At 38.9% G+C, this 19,246-nt stretch overlaps 1 protein-coding gene across 3 annotated transcripts in view; it reads left to right on the forward strand.

The window, feature by feature from the left end:
- The window catches only part of PTPN12 (protein tyrosine phosphatase non-receptor type 12), a 69,971-nt gene that overhangs the window by 49,034 nt on the left and 1,691 nt on the right, over positions 1 to 19,246 (forward strand). The window contains exons 12-17 of one of the 3 annotated variants that reach the window (XM_071423986.1): positions 4,493 to 4,578; positions 12,031 to 12,995; positions 15,919 to 15,996; positions 17,332 to 17,420; positions 18,363 to 18,393; positions 18,910 to 19,026. In XM_071423986.1, coding sequence (XP_071280087.1) covers positions 4,493 to 4,578; positions 12,031 to 12,995; positions 15,919 to 15,996; positions 17,332 to 17,420; positions 18,363 to 18,393; positions 18,910 to 19,026 — 1,366 coding nt within the window. The remainder of the gene's footprint in view (positions 1 to 4,492; positions 4,579 to 12,030; positions 12,996 to 15,918; positions 15,997 to 17,331; positions 17,421 to 18,362; positions 18,394 to 18,909; positions 19,027 to 19,246) is intronic. The other 2 variants (XM_071423988.1, XM_071423987.1) reach the window with 2 other exon arrangements.

The raw sequence follows: 19,246 nt of genomic DNA on the forward strand, positions 1-19,246 counted from the left end.
GAGCAACTCCAAGGGAGCTCATGAACTGTTGAGCATTTGATGCAAATAGACACAAAGGCTGGGGAAAGATCCTGTTTTTTCCTTTACCCATGTTGCAGTGAGAAGACAGTGCAGTGAGACAGTAGGGTAGTTGTCTTCTGTGAGAAAGCAGAAGACAACTGAACACTTAGTGAACTGCACATTTGTAAATCCATTTTTAAAACATGATTCTGTATGATAACCCCTGTGAGCTACGTGTGTTGTCCTGGTTTGTCTAAGCTGATACTTCTAAAAATTGTGCTCTGCCTGAGAATGCAACATCTGTCTAGAGAAGCAAGGGAGTGCTGGCTGATGTTGATAAGCTGTGCTTAGGAAGGCTGTGGAAGGCTTTTTCTTAATACCACCATCTGCTCCTCTCCACAGATGCAGTCATCCCAGTGAGATACCCTATATTCACTTTCAGAGCCAAGCTCCCTCCTTTCTGCTCTGTGCTGGTTTTTCTGCATGTTTGCCTATTCACTTGGTTTGATGTATATGACAGGGAAATCTGTGAGTTGGTGTCACTCAAGGGTGAGAAATACTCAAAATACTGGTTATTCCCTATTCTTGTAACACAGAATTGAGAACAAGTGACAGGGAATGACTTCTCTAAAAGTAAACAAAGCCTTCACAGAAACATCAATCCATGGAGCTAATTAAGGAAAGTAGCAAAGTACCTCTTTTTTTTTGGTGACAGTAAATCCTGTAATCATTCTTGTTCCTCATTCCATGTAACTAAAACAGTGAATGGATCTGAGCTGAACCTGATGCACAAGTGAAACTTTCAACACCTCTCTGTCTGAAGCCTTCCCTGTGTACAAAATTGGGGTAACCACTGGCTTTTCTGGTGTTAAATTTAAAAGTATCATTTTGTATGTGCAGATTTTCTTGTTGGGTTTTGTTTGGGAGTTTAAATGGTTCTTTTTCAAGGAATTGTTTTTGTAAACTCTGTGGTTGTGCATGTGCCTTGGACATTTGGGTTTATATACTTTTTTTTAGGGCTTATACATATATTTTGTTACCAGTAACAAAAATAGCAGCGCCCTTTCAGCTACTTCTGCCTGTCTCAACTAGAAGCAGCTTGTTAGTGTATATGTGGAGTTTAAAAAAGCTTTGACATATGTTAGCTTCTCTAATAAGCTTTTTCTTCTGCCTGTGAGAAAAGCATATCTCAGGAAACATTCTGTTCACAAACACTTCACTTTACAAACATAGAAGGACAGGGATGCAGCTGCTGGTTTGTTTTCTGGACAAGTTAGTCTAGAGCCAACAGGCACACCCTTTCCCTTGCCAATACCCTTTAGAAAAATGAGTGCATAAATAAGAAATGTGTTCCTGAAAACTTCTGTGCTAGTGGAACTGAACTGGGAGACTTTTCTGCTCTGTTGTAGGATGGAGAGGTTGGTGGTGAGGGGGAGGAACTCTTGTGGAGTCTCTCTCTTTCTAGCATCTTTCTGCCTTGTGAAACTGGGATGGGCTGCAGTGCTGAAGCAAGGCCAGCAGCCCACTCTGTGCTCAGGATGCAGTTGTTTAGGATGCATTCATTTCTAGCTTTGGTTGTTAGTACTTCTGAGTAAGGGGAGCCTTTTTAGTACAATACCAATGCACTCAGTGCTATCCATAGTAACAAATACATAAGGGAGAGACTCAGAGCTTGCATTGCACAACTGGGGGAAGCAGGGAGGAACATGGCACAACCATTGAGCAGGAAACAGAGTTTATTGTGGAATACTGGGAGCCTCAGCATCTTTGGCACCAAGCTTCAGCATGGTCCTCTGCCTGAATGAGGCAGTAAAATTAATGTCCATATTTGTTAAAGGCAAAATGATCTGTATGGTCACTCATTACTTGATGTCAAGAGGTAGGAAATTGCTTTTTAAAATTTTTGAGAGAAGCTGATGGAGGGGTTGGATGTTCATGGCCCATGGTAATGTTTCCAGTGCTGGGGACCCCAAATCTGGATGCAAACCACTGTAGACAGACTAATTAAAAAACCCCAAAACAACTCACATTCATATTTTTCCCCATTAGTTGCATCCAAAGCAGGTGAGAGGAGGTGAATCTGCCCCTCTGCTCCATGCCTGAGACCCCAGCTTGGGTTGTGCTGCCAGCACTGGGGTCCCCAGCACAGGAGGGACCTGTTGGAGTGAGTCCCCAGGAGGGACACAGGGATGAGGAGGTCTCCTTAGAAGATTGAGGGAGTTGTGGTGGCTCAGCCTGGAGAAAAGAAGGCTCCAGGGTGACCTCACTGTGGCCTTGCAGTACTTCCAAGAGCTCATGAGAGAGATGGGGACAGGGTTTTTAGCAGGGCCTGTTGCAGGAGGACAAAGCATCATGGTTTTCAATTCAGACAGTACAATCAGACTAGATGGAAAGAAGAAATGTTTTGTGATGAGGGTGATGAAACACTGGAACAGGTTGCCCAGAGAGGCTGCAGATGCCCCATCCTGGCATTCCTGCCAACAGCCAAGGCCAGCTTGGACAGGGCTCTGAGTAACTTGATCTTTTTAAAGATGTCCCTGATCATTGCAGGAAGGTGTGGATTAAATGGCCTTTGAAGGTCCCTTCCTACAGAAACTGTTCTATGATTGTATGAAACCAAACAACCTTGATTGACTCTGCAGTGGTGTTCATTTAAATGTGAGTGGCTTTTATCTGCTAATTGAATCTTACTCCAAAAAAACCCCTGATAGCTTGAGCTAGTGGTCAGCAGGACAATGAACTCCCTGTGCAATTTCCCTGAAAGGGCTAACACCATCCATTCATTAAGGAACAATAGGGTGTTTCTGCTGGAGTACTTGTGCAATATTATATTTGACAGCAACTTAATGGGGGTATTTAGGGAAAAACAGTAAGAAAGATCAAAATAGTTCATTTTTTTTCTGCACAGGTAAAGCTCCACTTAGTACACTGAGGAATAGAATTTGATAATAGACTCTTCACAGTAGCCAGCAGCAGTATGCTAACTTGTAAGACAAGTAATGGAAGCTAAAAACATATAACTAATTCATCTGAATTTAAGTGAAGATAGTTAACTGTTGAGGCAACTTGTAGTTTATCTTCCAAAGCAAAAATTGCTCACTGAATTCAAATGCAACTATCACATCTGAAGCAGAAAATTAACAGGGAATTGCCTTTTGTTCTCTAAGACTGAGGAGGTCAATCCCTATCACCAGTCTCAGCAGGCAGGCTGGCAGAGAGCAGACCCTATTGCCTGAACGTGGTATTGGCCTTTGAAATGTATTACACCCATTTGGGATATTGTTCTTTTTGAAAGGGAACCTCTGCAAGAACAGCCTTTAGGTAAAATGAGCATTAAAGTTAAGATAACACTAAGGTCCTCCTTGGTTTTGTTGGGTCTTTGGCTGTGGCACATCTTTGGAAATAGAATGTCAGCTTTAGACTGTTGCATGTTCTGCTTTGATTTTTAATCATATATGGTTTTTTCCTTATTTTTGCCTAGGGGCTGGGCTGTAGTTTAATAATGTTCATGGCCACTCTTGGGGTGCTGTGTTTTAGATCTGTGGTGAAACCAGTGCTGGTTGTTTGCAGCTAAACAGTGCTGGTTGTTTGCTGCAGCTCTTGCTGAGCAGTGTTTGCACAGTCAGGAACTGGCAAAGGCCCACCTGTGCAAGGTTAGGAGTGATTGCTTTTGCATTGCTTCTGTGATTTCTTTTTATCTTCTCCCACTTCTCCTTTGCCTGCTAAACAATTTTGTCTTGACCCCCAAGTTTTCCTGCTGCTCCTCTTTCCCCTCCAGGGGTGGAGTGGAGCAATGAGAGAGAGAGTGAGTGGCTCTTGTGGGGTTTAGCTGCCTGCCAGGGTTAACACACAGCAGTATTTTACATGTATATACATGTAAGTCTAAATACCTGCATATATAAAAAATATTTTATATTAATGGTCCTAAATGGAAATTAAAAACTTCATTCTTTGCTGAGTAAATTAAACTTTCTTGTACACAAATGGGAGGTTATTTGGAAGTGTTTTAGATCAATGCATTAGGAGACAAGTGGTTAAGATCTTTCTCATTTTCTTACAACACTGTAGATTATTCTTATCTTCATTGGAGTGATTGTACAAGTGAAAATAACTAGACTGACTGGAAAATAAATGCTTTATTTTCCAATTATTCATTTAAATATTCAAGTGATTAATTGGGAGGGTGTATGAGAGCTTGCTCACTACTAAAGAAAGATCAGCTTTTGAGTATTTTCTCTAGTGGATTGTTCAATGACAAACAGACCAAAATCTTCAGTCAGAAAAATTTGAAGTTGGATACACAAGGTGAAGAATAATTTTGTACATTTAGAAGAGAGTTTTCAAAGTGATCTCCATATGGCAGCCAAAAATAGATCATAATGTTATATATTACTGCCAAGTGTCATTACAGATCTTTGGACCTCACAGTTCAAATATTCTATGTATCAGCTTTACAGCCATGAGTAAAAATATCCTTTTTTCTTTTAATCAGGATGAAAATAATACAGAAAATGCTGTCAGTTCTTCAGATGCTGAGAAACAGGATTCTCCTCCACCAAAGCCTCCACGGACCCGCAGGTACTTAACTGTGATCCTCTACTATTTTAGGCTGAAAGATAAATAAAAAATAGAATAAAGCTACTGATAGCATAAAAACTAAAGATTAATATGTTGTGTTTATAAATAGAAATATACATAATGCAAATAGAAGTCTTATAATTGACTCTAAATATAAGCTACAATATTTTTGTGAAGTCTGTGTTTAAATATACCAACCTTGCAATGATTATCTGTGAATAGACATGTTTACTAGTCAGATATGTTAGATCTACTTATGTTTTAATTCTGCTAGGTGATAGTAGCAAAACAAACTTCAAATAACCTCAAATAATGACTGAATCCTCCTTTTTGGAGACAAAACCATAATGACACATACCCAGTTATTCTAGAAAAATCTCAGACAAATACTGCTTTTGACTAGAGTATGACAACCAAATGCTGTTGTTATTGAGAAGAGTTGGTCTCACAAATCCTTTCATTCAGCAGAGGAAAATCTTCTCTAGCTTTTAAAATGCTTAGCCATAGCTTTGCAGAAGACAAAATTAAATCTGAACCAACAGATTCATCACCCTAAAACAGGTGCCCAACCCAAGTGTTAAGACAGCTAAAGAAGCAGCTCTCCTGAACGGGGTGCCCAAGTCCCCCAGCTGGTTTGTAGCACTTACAGTGGCCTTTGGCCTTTGGCAGGTGATCTGGCCAGTGTTAAAACAGATATAAGGGCAGCACTTGGGTTTCCTAAAGCTGTTGAATGACATAAGAAACCACTAGCCAGCTGATATTCTTGGATAATATTTAGGCAGAAGTAAAGTATAATTCCTTTAAAATAAAGAAAGAGATGGAAGTAGGTTAGGGCTTTTTACTAACAAATGATAGGTTGGTGCTATGTAGGCAATATATTTTTTACTTTATTTGGATTGATGGTAATGGGACTGTATTCAATGATGTAGATTAAGATGATGACAGAGGAGTGTTAACCTGTGTTCATGATGAGTTCCAAGCTCTTGAAACTTCATCACTGAGCTTAGAAATATGATTTTGGTCCAATAGATGATTTCCTTACTAGTGTTCCTTGAAATAATCTTAGGTGAACCTTAGTTTTATCATTTTTATATATTATTATAATATTAACATATGTAAAATTCATGTAATTCATGTTTAAGCACACATCTGTCTTATCTGCACTGCATTGTTCTTTACTTGCTGCATTAAGTTAAAATCTTTTAATCTCTCCTCAAGGCCTGGGGTTTTTTGGGCCTGTTTCCATGAAATCATACTTTCCCATCTGCCAGCAGTGGCAGGCAGATTGATTTCTTAGAGGTGAATAAATGGAAGCTTTTAGCAAAGCTGTTGTCTTTCTAAAATGGAGATTATTTTTGAAAAACAATTAATTAAACTCCTCCTGGAAGATGCTTCTGAGGAAAGACTTCATTTGCTATTAGTCACATCTGCTCAAAATACCCCCTAATGAGCATGTTTTATTCTTGATGTGGGGGGTAATTTTACAAATCTACAGCCTGACTCAGTCAGGACATAGAGCCAGGTTTTGTGTATTGTGGATGTTTTGGCATAGATTAACATCCTTTTCCTGGGGAGGATGGGAGAGCAGAGTCAGTGAAACATTTTAATTTAATCCCCATATGTACAGGAAAACATTTTTAGGTTGCCAGCCAAATGTGTACTTGAGTTTTGCATGCACTGTCTCTGAAGAAGTTACAAGTGAGTTGCTAAAGCTACTATTTTTGAAAAGAAATAAGGCTTTTACATTCTTTATAACCTATGTTGTAAATGCCTTTATAATGTATATTTAGTAAACCAAGCTGCATTTTTTAAATGGAAGGTTGAACATTTGCTTTTTCTAAAGCAAGAAGGGCTCTAGGGACTGATAGTGCAGAGTACTTTGGGTGAGCTTGGTTTCAGGTGAACTTGCCTGAGGTGATCCTGAGTGAGCAGGAAAAAAATGGGATTTTCTAGGCCTCAGGATGCTTGTTTTCCATATTGTTACTGCCTAAGCCATGTTTGCTTAGACAGTAAAGTCTGTGATACCTGTTGTTTTCTGACAGCCCCAAATCTGCTGGATGAGATGGTGGCACCTCCTCTGCAGCCCTTTGCACTGGCTAACCATATAGGCCATGGCAGGATTTGTCTGTGAAGGAGGCTTTCTCACTCTCTCTGTTTGTAATGTTCTAATGAAAACATCTCAGGATCTTCTTTAGACTTTAGGATCTCTTCTTCTGAAAGTGCAGCTCGTATCCTGTAGCTGAGGATGAGATGTCACTACAGACTTTTACCATGAGTGGGAGGAAGCTTACTCAGAGAGCTGTAATTAATCCTTTTAGTACTTGCTTTGGCCTGGGCATGTATTGGGGAAGGAGTGATACTTTCTAGGCTGCTTTTCTGTCTTCTTGGAAGTTAGGAGTATCTTTAGGATATTGTAATTATATTGGTATTAAATTGGTATTTTATTAGGTCACCATGAAGCATCTAGCTGGGCTTGTTTTGCAGAGGTTTGGAATTGTATTGCCTTCCAAGCTTTTATCCCCTTGTAGTGCTTTAGTGTAATTACACTTGCTGTACATTATGTGAGTATTATCATTTAGCCTAATGTCTCTCTCTGTTTGATGTCAACATAAAAAATATTCTAATATTACTCCTTGATTATTGCAGAGGTAAACAAGAACAACTCATTAGTTCATACAACAGCACCTTATCCTAGAAATTGCTTGGCAGTTGATGATCACTTCTTGTGGAAGTCACCTCTCTTTAGAGGACTTGGGGAGATGGAAAGTCTTTGTTAGCTGTGTTTTAATTATTTTCAGGTTAAGGTAGGAAGAGGGCATAAGTAAGGTTTAACTTTGTTATATAAGAGACTGCAAAAAACTTAAGTTTTAAGTTTACAGTTTAGACAGTACTTGATTTTAGGTGATTGATGTGTCAGAGTTCAGAGGGAGCACCTTAATGCCTTTCAGTATTAGTCTGTGAAATATTAGTAGTTGATTCTAAAGTACTGGGGAAAAGAGGTGATTTATTTTAGCCAGGCTTGGTTACAAAAATTTCTTTATTTTCAAGTTCAAATGCAGTTTGAAATCAAAGCATAGACTTAGACATAAACTCATAAAAAGCAAAGATGATTTAACAGCTTTTTTGTATGCAGTGTAATGAAGAGCTATGTGCTGCTGTCTGAAGGTGGACGGGTAAAATACTGTAGCATTTTAACTTCTCATCAGATTCTGTTCAGACTTCAGTCCAATGACAGTAAATACATTTCCAGGGTTCTGTATTACTCTATTTCATTTCAAGCCCTGAAAACCATCTCTATCTCCTACAAAGCTAAGATAAAACTCATTGATGAGTATTCTTAGTTAACTGTCTCTAACATGTATGCCACAATTAAAAAACCAAAAAGACTCAGTAAGTAAATTTTAAGAAATAAATTCACCAGCTGGTTATTTTTATTAATTCATTGTACTTTTATATTAATTTTTGTAGTACTTTTGCAGCAGCTTCACTTACCTGGACTGTTGCTTTTCTTTCATGTGGATGGCAGTGATTTAATGCTAAAGTAGAATAATGTGGTTGTCTAGCTTCAGCCTACTTATGTTGAGTTTAATTTCCCTATTTTAATTATGAGGGAGGATGTAGAGCTTGGTATCTATTTTTGGTTGTTCATATCAGCTGCATTCCATGACCTTGGCATCACTCTCTTTTATTTGAAACACCCTACAGTATGCTGCATAGAATAATCATGGATTACTTAAGGCTTTTTTTCTTTTCAACACTGGCCAAGTTTCATTTAAATCTGAACCTATTGTGTGCAGTTGCAGTAATGTAGCTCTTTTCCATTAGGAGTAGAATGGATTAGATTTTAAAACATTCTAAAAATTTATAATGTATTGCAGAAAGCAATAAATGGCTTGTTTTCTTGGATACATTTTTGGTTGAAAGCTGTGGGAAGGGTTTTTTTTCCGGACAAGTTATAGTACTTTTGACAAATTTTGTGTAATTGTTACTATGAGAAATAATTGCAAAAAGGTGTTCTTGCCTAATTCATGGTTTATCTGACACCTGAGAAGGCACTGGGGCCCTGCATCAGCTGTGTGGCAATAGGAGTGTATGAAAAAGCTGCCATAATCACCCAGGGGAATTCCATTTCCAGCTGTAAATGAGGCAGTGCCAAGGTAGTGGCATTCCAAGATTATCAGGAGCTTTTGGATCTGAAGAGGCACTTGAAGGCTGAGTCATGACAAAGCTTTCTATTTTTTTATCACACCATGAGGTTTTGCAACCCTATGTGTTTATTTAAAGGCATAGTACAGGGAAGCTGTACTATACCTTTATATATATATATATACACACTATATATATATACTATACCTTTATAATATATATATATACTATATATATATAGTATATATATATACTATACCTTTATTTATATATACTATACCTGGCTTTCTTTGCTTCACTGACTCTTTTCTGTCTCAATAGCTCCTTCATGAGCTTTCTGTGAGTTTCCTGGTATTTTAAACCAATCTGGTCTTACTTCTGTTGTTTTTGAGTATTAGCAGCTCATTTTCAGATAATTTTCTGCCTCTGGGGGCAGAAATGTCTGTGGAGCACAGCTGGTGAAGGACATGCCCAAAGACAGCATTATGCTGCAGCCCAGAATGCCCAAGATTCACAAAACTTTCAGAAAAAACTAGTGCCAAACAGAGATCTTCTGAATGTGTTCATATCCTAATATTTCTGCTGCGTGGAAATGAACAGAATCATTATTTGCAATGCAGAACATGTGAAATAGTAGTATTAAAAATGTCAGTAAAATGGAAAAAATGTTACCTATTGGGATTTATTTCTGAATTTAAAGAGAAAAAAATACATTAGAGTGCTATTTGGACATCTCAATTGCTGAGGACAGATATCCTTCAATATTAATAAGGCAAAGAATGATTTTGATAAATAATTTCTCATTTCTTCACTGTAAGGTCTCATCTAAAAATGAAGAAGTGACATTTAACTTCAAATGTAATGATGAACATTGTAGTAGTTCTGTTGAGATGTGTAGGAGGAAGGTGTTTAATCAACTTCTGGGCTGCTGATTTGTGCAGCATTTCCTTTATCATCAGTTCTACAGATACATCTAAGGGAACTGTTTGCATAGCTGTGAGGCTCTGTTTACCAGTGGCTCAAAGGGTAGAGTGATTTTATTGACCAGTCATTGGTGAAGAACCTCATGAATTTTGACTGGTATTGTGGACCTATATCCTTGTTATATCCAGTTGAATGCTAATTTGCTCCTTTAGCTTATTGTAATGCATAAGATTAGGTCTGTGCCAGATAAGGAATTAGTTTTGCTGATTGTAAATAACTCTGGGTCAGGAAAATCAGGTCAATAAGGGAAAACTGTGATTTTCAGTAGGAGGATTTAGTGGAGATTACAGATGAGCACCACTGCTGGTAAAAGGGGGCATGTAAATATTTGTGCAAGTGTACCCACTGTCTCCCTCCCTATTTGGAAGAGAGGAGAGAAATGCAAGAGGAGGGAATTCTCTTGTCCTTAATGTGTATTAAATTGGAGCAAGGTTAATGCCCCTCCATTTTATCTTTACTTTCTTTACTGTCTTTTTTTTTTTTTTTTTTTTACTTTACTGTCTTGTCTTTACTAATTCAGGCAAACACCTTATTCTCAACCTTATTAATTTTTCAACTACTAGAGGCAAGAATTCCCAAATTACTTCAATTAAATTGCTTAGACATGCTTTGTATTTCTTCTGTTTTAATGTAAAGAAAAGCAGCAATATACAAGTGCAGGGAGGAGAGGAAGAGAAGGAATTTGAGGCCCAAGTCTTTGTGACAGGAGTCAGGCAGAGAATGGAAGAGATCACCCAGGACTGCAAGGGGACCTGGGGTTTTCCAGATACAAAGATACAGGAACTTGTAGAAGATCATTTGGAAGCTGGGAAGCTTGCAGTACTTGAGGGGTTTGGATTTTCACAAACTGAGAATCCAAATGGTTCTCTTTAGTATGGAATCCCTTGTATAAAGATTTTAGTTCTGCAACCCATTCTGCTATAGTTTGGTGTTAATACAGTCACAATGATGAAACACGTGCTGTAGCCTGTCCCAAGTCAGGTGCTTTTAGTGCTCTAGTAAACTCAGTTATGAAACAGTCTTTGGGCTTTTTTTGTTTTGGGTTTTTCCCTATATGTCATGATAGTCTCAAGTGTTTGCACTTGCTGGGTCCTTCTTAGGCATGGTTTGGAAGTAGAGGAGCCAAAGCAGTACTTTGATTGTGCTCATTATGTGGCATGCAGACAAATAATGAGAGCCTGTCCTTTGTCTTGTAGACAGAGTTCTTGTGCAACCTTGTCCTCCTTATGCTGGAGGGTCTCATGAGAGCAGAGTAGGGGCAGAGCAGAATTCCCTCCTTCCATGTGCTGGCCATGCTGCTTTGGATGCAGCCCAGGACATGGTTGGTTTTTGGACTGTGGGTTGGTTTCTGCACACTCTGGGTCATGTCCAGCCTCTGCCACCAGCCCCCCTGTCCTTCTCCACAGGGCTGCTCCAGGCTGTTTAACCCCCAGTCTGGATGGATGCTGGGGGTTGCTCCAACCCAGATGCAGCACCTTGCAGTTGGCTTTGTTGAACCTGATGATGTTCTCATGGGCCCAGCTCTTAAGCTTGTCCAGTTCATCCTGGATGTTTAAAGGAATGAAAATTATAAAAATGCCTTCATCAGGTGTGCTAAATGTTTGTAGTCAACAACTCTGCATCTAGTTTGACCAATATGCTTGAAGAACTTCTCCTTCTAAGTAGCTTGAGATAACTGCAGTTATAAGTGCTGTGGTTTCACTAATATGCACTATAATTTGGATCATAAATTCTACTGGAATTATTTTTTATGTTGTATATACCTCATGTCGACTAAATTTGGTTTGCAACTAAGCCAAGACTATCAAATACACAAACATAAAAGTAAAATCCTCTTGAGCATATACAGAAAAATAAAATTGAAGGAAGATATTCAATGTTAAGTGTTGGGCTGTAAGGATTTTTTTTTAAAAAGAAATCTTCCTTGGCTTTACTGAAATTTGAATTCCATATGTCAAGTTTCTCAGAGCCACTTAAGGAAAAATGTAGTGAAATGCTGCCACAAGAGGGCCTGTCTTACAATGTCTTTGCAGAATGCTTCTGGGAAAGGATGTAAGCAATCTTTGAACTATTAGTGAGGATTAGTTGTGGCCTGAATGAATGTCCTTGTGATATTCTGAAAGACATTTTGAGGATGTTGACTTAATTCCTGCCTACCTCACTAGTCATATTCTATAACCATTTTCTGTGTGCAATGGAAGCTCTGTGTGGAGTTTGATATTGGTGTTACAGCATTAAGTACTGCAGTGGCAGATGGCTAGATAGCTGAAATCTTGTCAAAATGCAGAAAATTTAGACAATTGTGTCTTGGTTGTTTTGCAGTTGCCTTGTAGAAGGAGATGCTAAAGAAGAAATCTTGCAGCCTCCAGAGCCTCAGCCAGTTCCACCGATCCTAACACCATCTCCCCCATCAGCTTATCAAACAGTCACTACAGTGTGGCAGGACAATGACAGATACCACCCAAAGCCAGTTTTGCACATGGTTTCATCAGAGCATTCAACAGACCTCAACGAGAATTACAATAAGTCCACAGAACATTCAGGGAAGAACGAACCCAGCGAACACACAGAGAAGAGGCTGGAGCGCAACCTCAGTTTTGAGATCAAGAAGGTTCCTCTGCAGGAGGGACCACGAAGCTTTGATGGCAACTCCCTGTTGAACAGGGGACATGCAATTAAAATTAAGCCTGTGTCATCCTGTGTAATTGATAAGAGCTTTAAGCCACAGGAACAGATTTCAGGGGATTCATTTGTAGATGCTTCTCAAAACTCATGTATGGAGTACAGCGTGCCACAGTCTAACACAGCCTTAATACCTTCACCAGAAGGTCTGCAGAGTCAGCAGGTGTCTGATGCCCCACCCAGACCAGACCGTCTGCCTCTGACAGAAAAGGGACACGCCACGTGGGCACTACAGGGGCCTGAAAATGCGCTGCGAACCTCCGTGTCTGAAGAGTTGTCTTCAGACACTTTGTGTCACGGTGTTCAAACTCTCTCTCTAGTATCCAACAGCCCAGCTGAGCATCCTTGCAGTGATCCTATTGATCATACTCCTGTTTGTGTTCGAGCACCCCTCTGTTTCACTAACCCTCTCCATGCAGATGATTCTGACACGGATGAGCTGGACTTCGACAGGGCCACGAGCGAAAGCGCGTCCAGCGTGTCAACCGCAAGTGCCACGGTCTCTGCTGCCACTAACACTGAAAACATTTCTGCCAGAAAAGTATTGCCAATGTCTATTGCTAGGCAAGACTTAACAGCTGTAACATGTTCTGAAGATGGCAAAGGTAGGTTTCACTGAGGTTCAGAAGTGCTGCTCTTTATCTAGCTGCATCTGTAGTGTTGGACAACATAAATTTCTTTGCAATGCAATTTTCTAAATGTAAATTTAATCCAGTGTAGTATGGCAGCTTCAGAGAGGGCACAGCTCTTTTCCTGACAGCTTTCAGTTTGCATGTGAGCTATTTTTGATATAAAGTACTACAGACCATGATTAGCTGCTTCAAAAGCTGTACTGTGAGCTTTATTGTGAGCATTTGTTTAATGCTTTATTTATAATGCATTCCTGTAGGTTTGTATGTAATTGTAGGTTTCTATGTTATTATTTGGTGCATATTTTTTCTCTATGCCCAATTTCATGGAAGCGTCTATAATAATTGAGGGTTGACCAGTCAAAGCATTTTCAACAGCCTTGTGCAAATACATAACAATTTCATGCTTATTGGTTGATGTGCTGTACATTCCTAAAAATGTAGATGTAACCTTATTCACTGCATTGGTCTTTGAAGTTGCTCATGATTTGGCTCCTGCATTTTAATAGTGTTGTAAATATTTAGCTGTGCTTTCCTCTTTTTCTGTGCATGGCTGGGGGTGACAAGCTAATACAGCTGTTCATCTAAAAATCCAAGTTATGTTTTATTAGCACATTGAAAATTATTTAGTGGCTTTTTATCTTTTACTACTTTTTTTGAGGGTTTTTTTTTTGCGAAAGTTTGCAAGTTAGAACATCATTTATTGAAGGCAAAAGTGTCCCAAAACATGCAGGTGCAGGTTTCAGTCAGGCTGGCACACTTAGTGCAGATGGAGGACAGAGCAGGGAAGAAGAGATTAGGCCTTGGCAACTGCTTGTGCAAAGCCCAACAAAACAAGAAGTAAAGCTGTGGAGCTGAAGGAAGAACATGAACCTCTGGATCCAGCTCAGGCTGCTGTGCTTGGAGCTGCTGACAGTGATGGCCTCATCTCAGGAGTCTGTGCAGACCTCATGATTTTCTGAAGTGAAATAGGGCTCAGTGTGTGATGCAAGATGCAGAACCAGCTGAATTCAAAGTATTGGCTTTGTGAACTGAATGTTCACCAAAAGTCATATATCCAGAGGTGTGAACTGTTTTGCAGCCTTAAAAACAATCTGTTTCTGTAGATCTTGATATAGATCTATAGATATTGTGATCTGTGCCTATAGATCTATAGATTTTGGTTTAGATTGTGTAAACACAGGACAATACTCGCACATACCTGTATATGTTAAACAGTGTGACTTAAAAGATGCTCTGCAAAGCTGACAAAGTCCTTTTGTCATAGTTATTTCAACCTTACAAGCAGTTCTCCTTGGATTTGTTTCATAGATTTGCAAGCTATTGTATTTTTCTTTTTAGCCAGAATTTTTTTCTTCTTTCCCAGAGCAATCATTGTTTGTCACTGTTTGGAAATTATCATTTCTCTGTGCATCTCATTATGTAGATGCTGTAAGAACATGCAAATAAAATAAGTGATATGTCATAAATATGATAAAGAATTGGAGAAATGTCACTCTAGAATTTGTTTCATGTAACTGTGTATCAGAAACGTCTTGAAATAACAGTACAGCCCTTGTGCTGCTGGTATGTTGATGATTTCACAGGAACTGATTAAAATTCTAACATTAATTTTTCTTATCATTTATCTCTTGTTAATAAGGGTGTATCTCTTCCCCATTTGTTTAATAGTGAACACTTCCCATTTTATATTCTGGTTGCATGTCTTGTAATTCCTCAGGGACTCAAGAATATAGGGTTAGATTGCTTTGCACCAGTGATCCTAAACCCTGTTTACAGTGGCTTTCTCATTTTCACACTGGCTCAGGACTCTTCTGTCTGAAGCTGGGAATGTGGCTGCAATCAGCAGTGAAACTTGGCTGTGAAATTAGCAGCACCCTGATTGCCTAACCATAACTGCTGGTGCACGATCTTACCACACAGTTAAATCCTCTTTTTCATTCAAATGAAGTGAAAAGTAGTTGTACCCTGAGGTAAAAGGAAAAAAACAAAGAGAACAATACCCTAAAAACTCACTTTCAGTTAGTGCATACCTAGGGTGACTTTATTTGATAGTTTTATAGAGGCCCTTTCTGTTAATGAAGGTTTTCTTGTGCTGTATGTAACCTTGAGATGGAGCAGGTCTCAGAAGTCACTTGGAAGACGATGGCTTGTAGAACTTGATGGAATTCTGTCCCTGCAGCAGCTGGGGATGCTGGCAGCTCAAGCTTCATGGCTTTATTAGTTAACATGTGTCTTTGTATTTTTGAATCCTGTGCAGAGTACAGTTGTCAGATGACGTTTCTTATGGCAGCAGCTACTTTAAATTGTTTTAAACCTTTAATAACTACTTCAAATTTCTTAGCAGGTCAGAGAGGGGCTTTTGCTGCCAGAATGGCTTTTGTTAGTACACTCCTGGGAGGTGAGAGGGAACAGGCTGGGGACAGGATGTGGTACTGGCACCAACAGTAGCCATCTCCTCTGGCTCCTGTTTACCCTTTGGCCTAGTGAACCTTGCACTAGGCTGTTTAACTGTGGTGTGGGAGCCAATGGGCCTCAACATGGACTTGGTAAGCAAAACTGAGACCTGAAAGAATGAACAAAAAGTATTCATTTGAATTACTGAGGGTTTTTTTTTCCCTCCAAATTATTTAGACTGGAAATGTTTTTGTTTTCTTGCTTGCATAACACACAAACTGATCCTATGCCCTTAATGTGAAGTTAATCTTGGTAGATGAAGTTGCTCCACAGTGTTAGTGTGGTAAACCAAAATGTTTTATGATACTTTGAGCAAATTTTTCTTTTGCTTTAGATACTGTACCAAGTTTAAGATTATTGCATATATAAAAAGATCAACTTCTAAAAGTCTAGGAGTAAAATCTATGTATTTTAACTTATCTAAATATCATATTTGATTTAGATGCTGATGCTAGTGAAGATTCCTCTCCCCCGCTCCCAGAAAGAACACCAGAATCATTTGTGTTAGCAAGTGAACAGAGTGAGTTTTTGATGTTTGGTGATAATTGGAGATAAAATGTGAAGAGCATGTCAGTATTGTATTTGAGTACCCCTGATTTTTGCTTAGTCTGTTGGAGCAATTTGTAAAATGGAACGAAATTTAGCATATGCAGTGCTTATTTTGGGATTTAACTTTTGCACACCCTTGAACACAGAAATTATTTTTCATTTTCTGACTAACTATGGTGTTATATGGTATTTAAGTAATTGGGGACTTCAATATTAGTAGAGCTGGTTTTCAGTCTGAAGGGTATGGAAATGAGATGATACAGTGGAGAAATGCAGTATTGTTAGGGAATTTCCCAGCTATTTTAGTTCCTACTGCTCCCAGGTAGGGAGTGGGTATGCTCATGAACACTGTTTATCTGATCCCCCTTTCTTGGGCAAAGGAAAGATGATGACACTTCATTCTGCACTGCATGTAGTGAACAAGCCCAGTTAGTCAAGTTTTCTGTAGTTCACTCTTTGACTCTGTCAAAAGGGTAACTGCAAGAGAAAGCTGGCACTTGCAGATGATGTGCTCCCATTGTCATAGTTCATTCATCAAGCTAGTAATGGCAGAATACAAAACAGATGAATTGAAATGAAGTGATAAATTAGGTTGATGCTTGGTACCTTCCAGAAAACCTAAAATGATATAGTTGTTTACTGAGACTTTTGTTTAGTCTCATTTTGAAATTTAAAAAATTTGGGCCCAAGTAGTTAATCTAAATATTTTCAGCATGAAAATGCTGAAGTTTTGTAAATGTGTTCTTTGAGCATCATAAGCACAGGTAGTTCAGAGTCAAAGTGATCCTTTCTCTGCCTATTATGGACCTGTTGCTTTTCTGTGACCACACAAGGAAAATATCCTGGAGATATTTTCTTCAAAAATATCTCCAGGACTGGAATCACTAAAACCACTTCTATTTTGTTTGTCTTTTTGCACGATGTCAGTAAAGGACAGGTGTGGCTGTCCTGACTTGGATGTTTACTTAGGAGATCTGTAAAACACATACTATTACTGCCCAGCTGATGTAACAGAGGTTCTAAATTGCTCTTGAAAAGGAAGCCAATTCCCCTATTGATTAGGAGCCCCCAAAAGAACAAAATGAACATCCACAATGCAACCACTGCACTCTTGTGCTTTGAGTTATATTGTGGCATTTTGCCTTTTCTGGAGCACTTTTCATGTAAAGAGATTTTCATGTTTTTACAGGCATTTAATCTTTAAAAAAAAAAGGTTGAGAGGTTTAGAACACATTTCTAATGGTGTGTACTAATGCCTCATCCTGAGGAGATGTGAAGTATGTTGAGCTGAGTTAATTCTCCCCAGGCATGCCCTTGCTGAAGCCAGCAGTGCTTGCGCAGTCGGAGTGGAGCGCGCTGCGGGACCAGCACCTGCCTGAGCAAACAGCCTCCCCAGTAAGTGCAGCTGGCAAGTCTGTACTCAGCACTCGGCTCTGCCTTGGTTGGGAGCTGCAACTGAAAGTAAAATCCATACTTGGGAGAAGTTGCAGCTGTTGGTCATCTACAACTGGCCAGGTTTTCCTCTGTCTGAGCTGCTGGGTTGATGTGAAGAGTATGTTTTCTTTCCAAGAAAATGATCTGTTTTTCTAAGGTCAGCAGTGTTTTTAAAAGGAGCACTCCTAAATATATGTTAAACTATGGCCTTAAGAGTGTAAATATGGTGCTTTTAGGGAGCTTGCTGTCTGCCCTTAATAGATCTTAGGCCAATTCAAACTGGAGGAGAACAGCAGACTCTCATCTAAACTTCTGCAGGGCCTCACTCCAGGCTAACCAGAGATTTTTCCAGCTGGGTCTTGAGAACCTCCAGGGATGGACACTTCTTATGAGCAACCTGTTTTGCTGCCTGAAAATGGTTTTCCTTTATGTCCATATTTATTTTAAACAAACCATTTTTGCCCATTGGATTTCACTTTTCTCTCATCCAGCTCACAGTCATCCTGCATGAACAGTTGGCAAAACTTTAAAAGCACAAAAGTCCTTTTTACATTTGTCCCTTTCTTTCATGTGCCCCCAATGTCTCACTTAAAAGTATGGCAAAAAAGACATATGTGAATTTTCCAAGACTGTAAATGTAGTGTGAGAACTAACCTACCTAAATTTGCAAATAAGTTGCAGTGTCATGTTTTCAAATTTTATTAAATGCTATGGTTCTAATAGTAAATTCTCATACTAAAAACTATAGCATTTTTTGTCAATGTTGAGACAAGACAAAAATGTAGGGGTAAATTAATATTTCCATGAATTATTTCAGTGAAGTTTTCATAATCTTAAATTTGTCTTTCTTTCAGTTTTCTGGAAGTGGTTTGTGTAATTATTTTATATCTCTCTCATTTACAGGGTATGAAAACAACTTCACCTATACTACCTGGTAAGTAGTGGAAACTGTTCTAATTTTTGTTTTCAAAATACATTTTTCCTACTGAACAAAAATTTGCCTGAACTTGGTGTTTGTTCTGAAAGTATCTAAATATATTGTCAAATATACTTGTATTATACTAAATATATTGTTACCTATGATGTCTAAGCACCTTTAGTTTAGAAAGGACATGAACTGAAGCCTTTATGTAGATGTATCAAATGGCACTGTGAGCTTTTGCTTTAAATCGATGCTATGTGGGATTTCAGCTATCCATACAAACTAATACAAATAATCCATACAAATAATAATCCAGATATGGAAAGCAGGAATATGTTGCTGTCACTGAACATTTACTTCATAAGCAATTTTCAAGTTTTGCTTTTAGGAAATGAGAAATTGTCTTTCAAAGCTTTATTTTTGTAAATAATATTTGCTGCCAGTTGTTTTCTGGACTCTCATGACAAGTGTCATTGCCACAGTGGTGACTAAGTGGATGTTACAGTGAGGGGTCTGTGTGTTTTCTAGATCGTCCTGAACGAAGCAACAAAACACCAACTGACATTTTACCTCAGATTTCTTTCTCTGGTTCCACTGACACAAGAGGTCAAATTTCAGAATTTCCTGCAGAAGTAACAGATATTGGTAATTACAATTCTTTCAGAATATAATCACTAGATGACTTAAACAGGGGATTTGCTCTCGGTACTGGTTTGGATAGCTGCTACTACTGCCACCCTCCAACTCACTGAGGTGCAGAACCCAGACAAATAAACCTGCCTAGTCTCTTCAGCAGTGCTGAAGAACTTTTCCCCAGAGTAAATGATTAAATCATGTTTCACTTTGAAAAAAAGTTGAAGTGTAT

This window comes from Agelaius tricolor, unplaced genomic scaffold (assembly GCF_023055355.1).
Source record: "Agelaius tricolor isolate 1412-34295 unplaced genomic scaffold, bAgeTri1.0.p SCAF_3, whole genome shotgun sequence".
NCBI lineage: Eukaryota > Metazoa > Chordata > Aves > Passeriformes > Icteridae > Agelaius > Agelaius tricolor.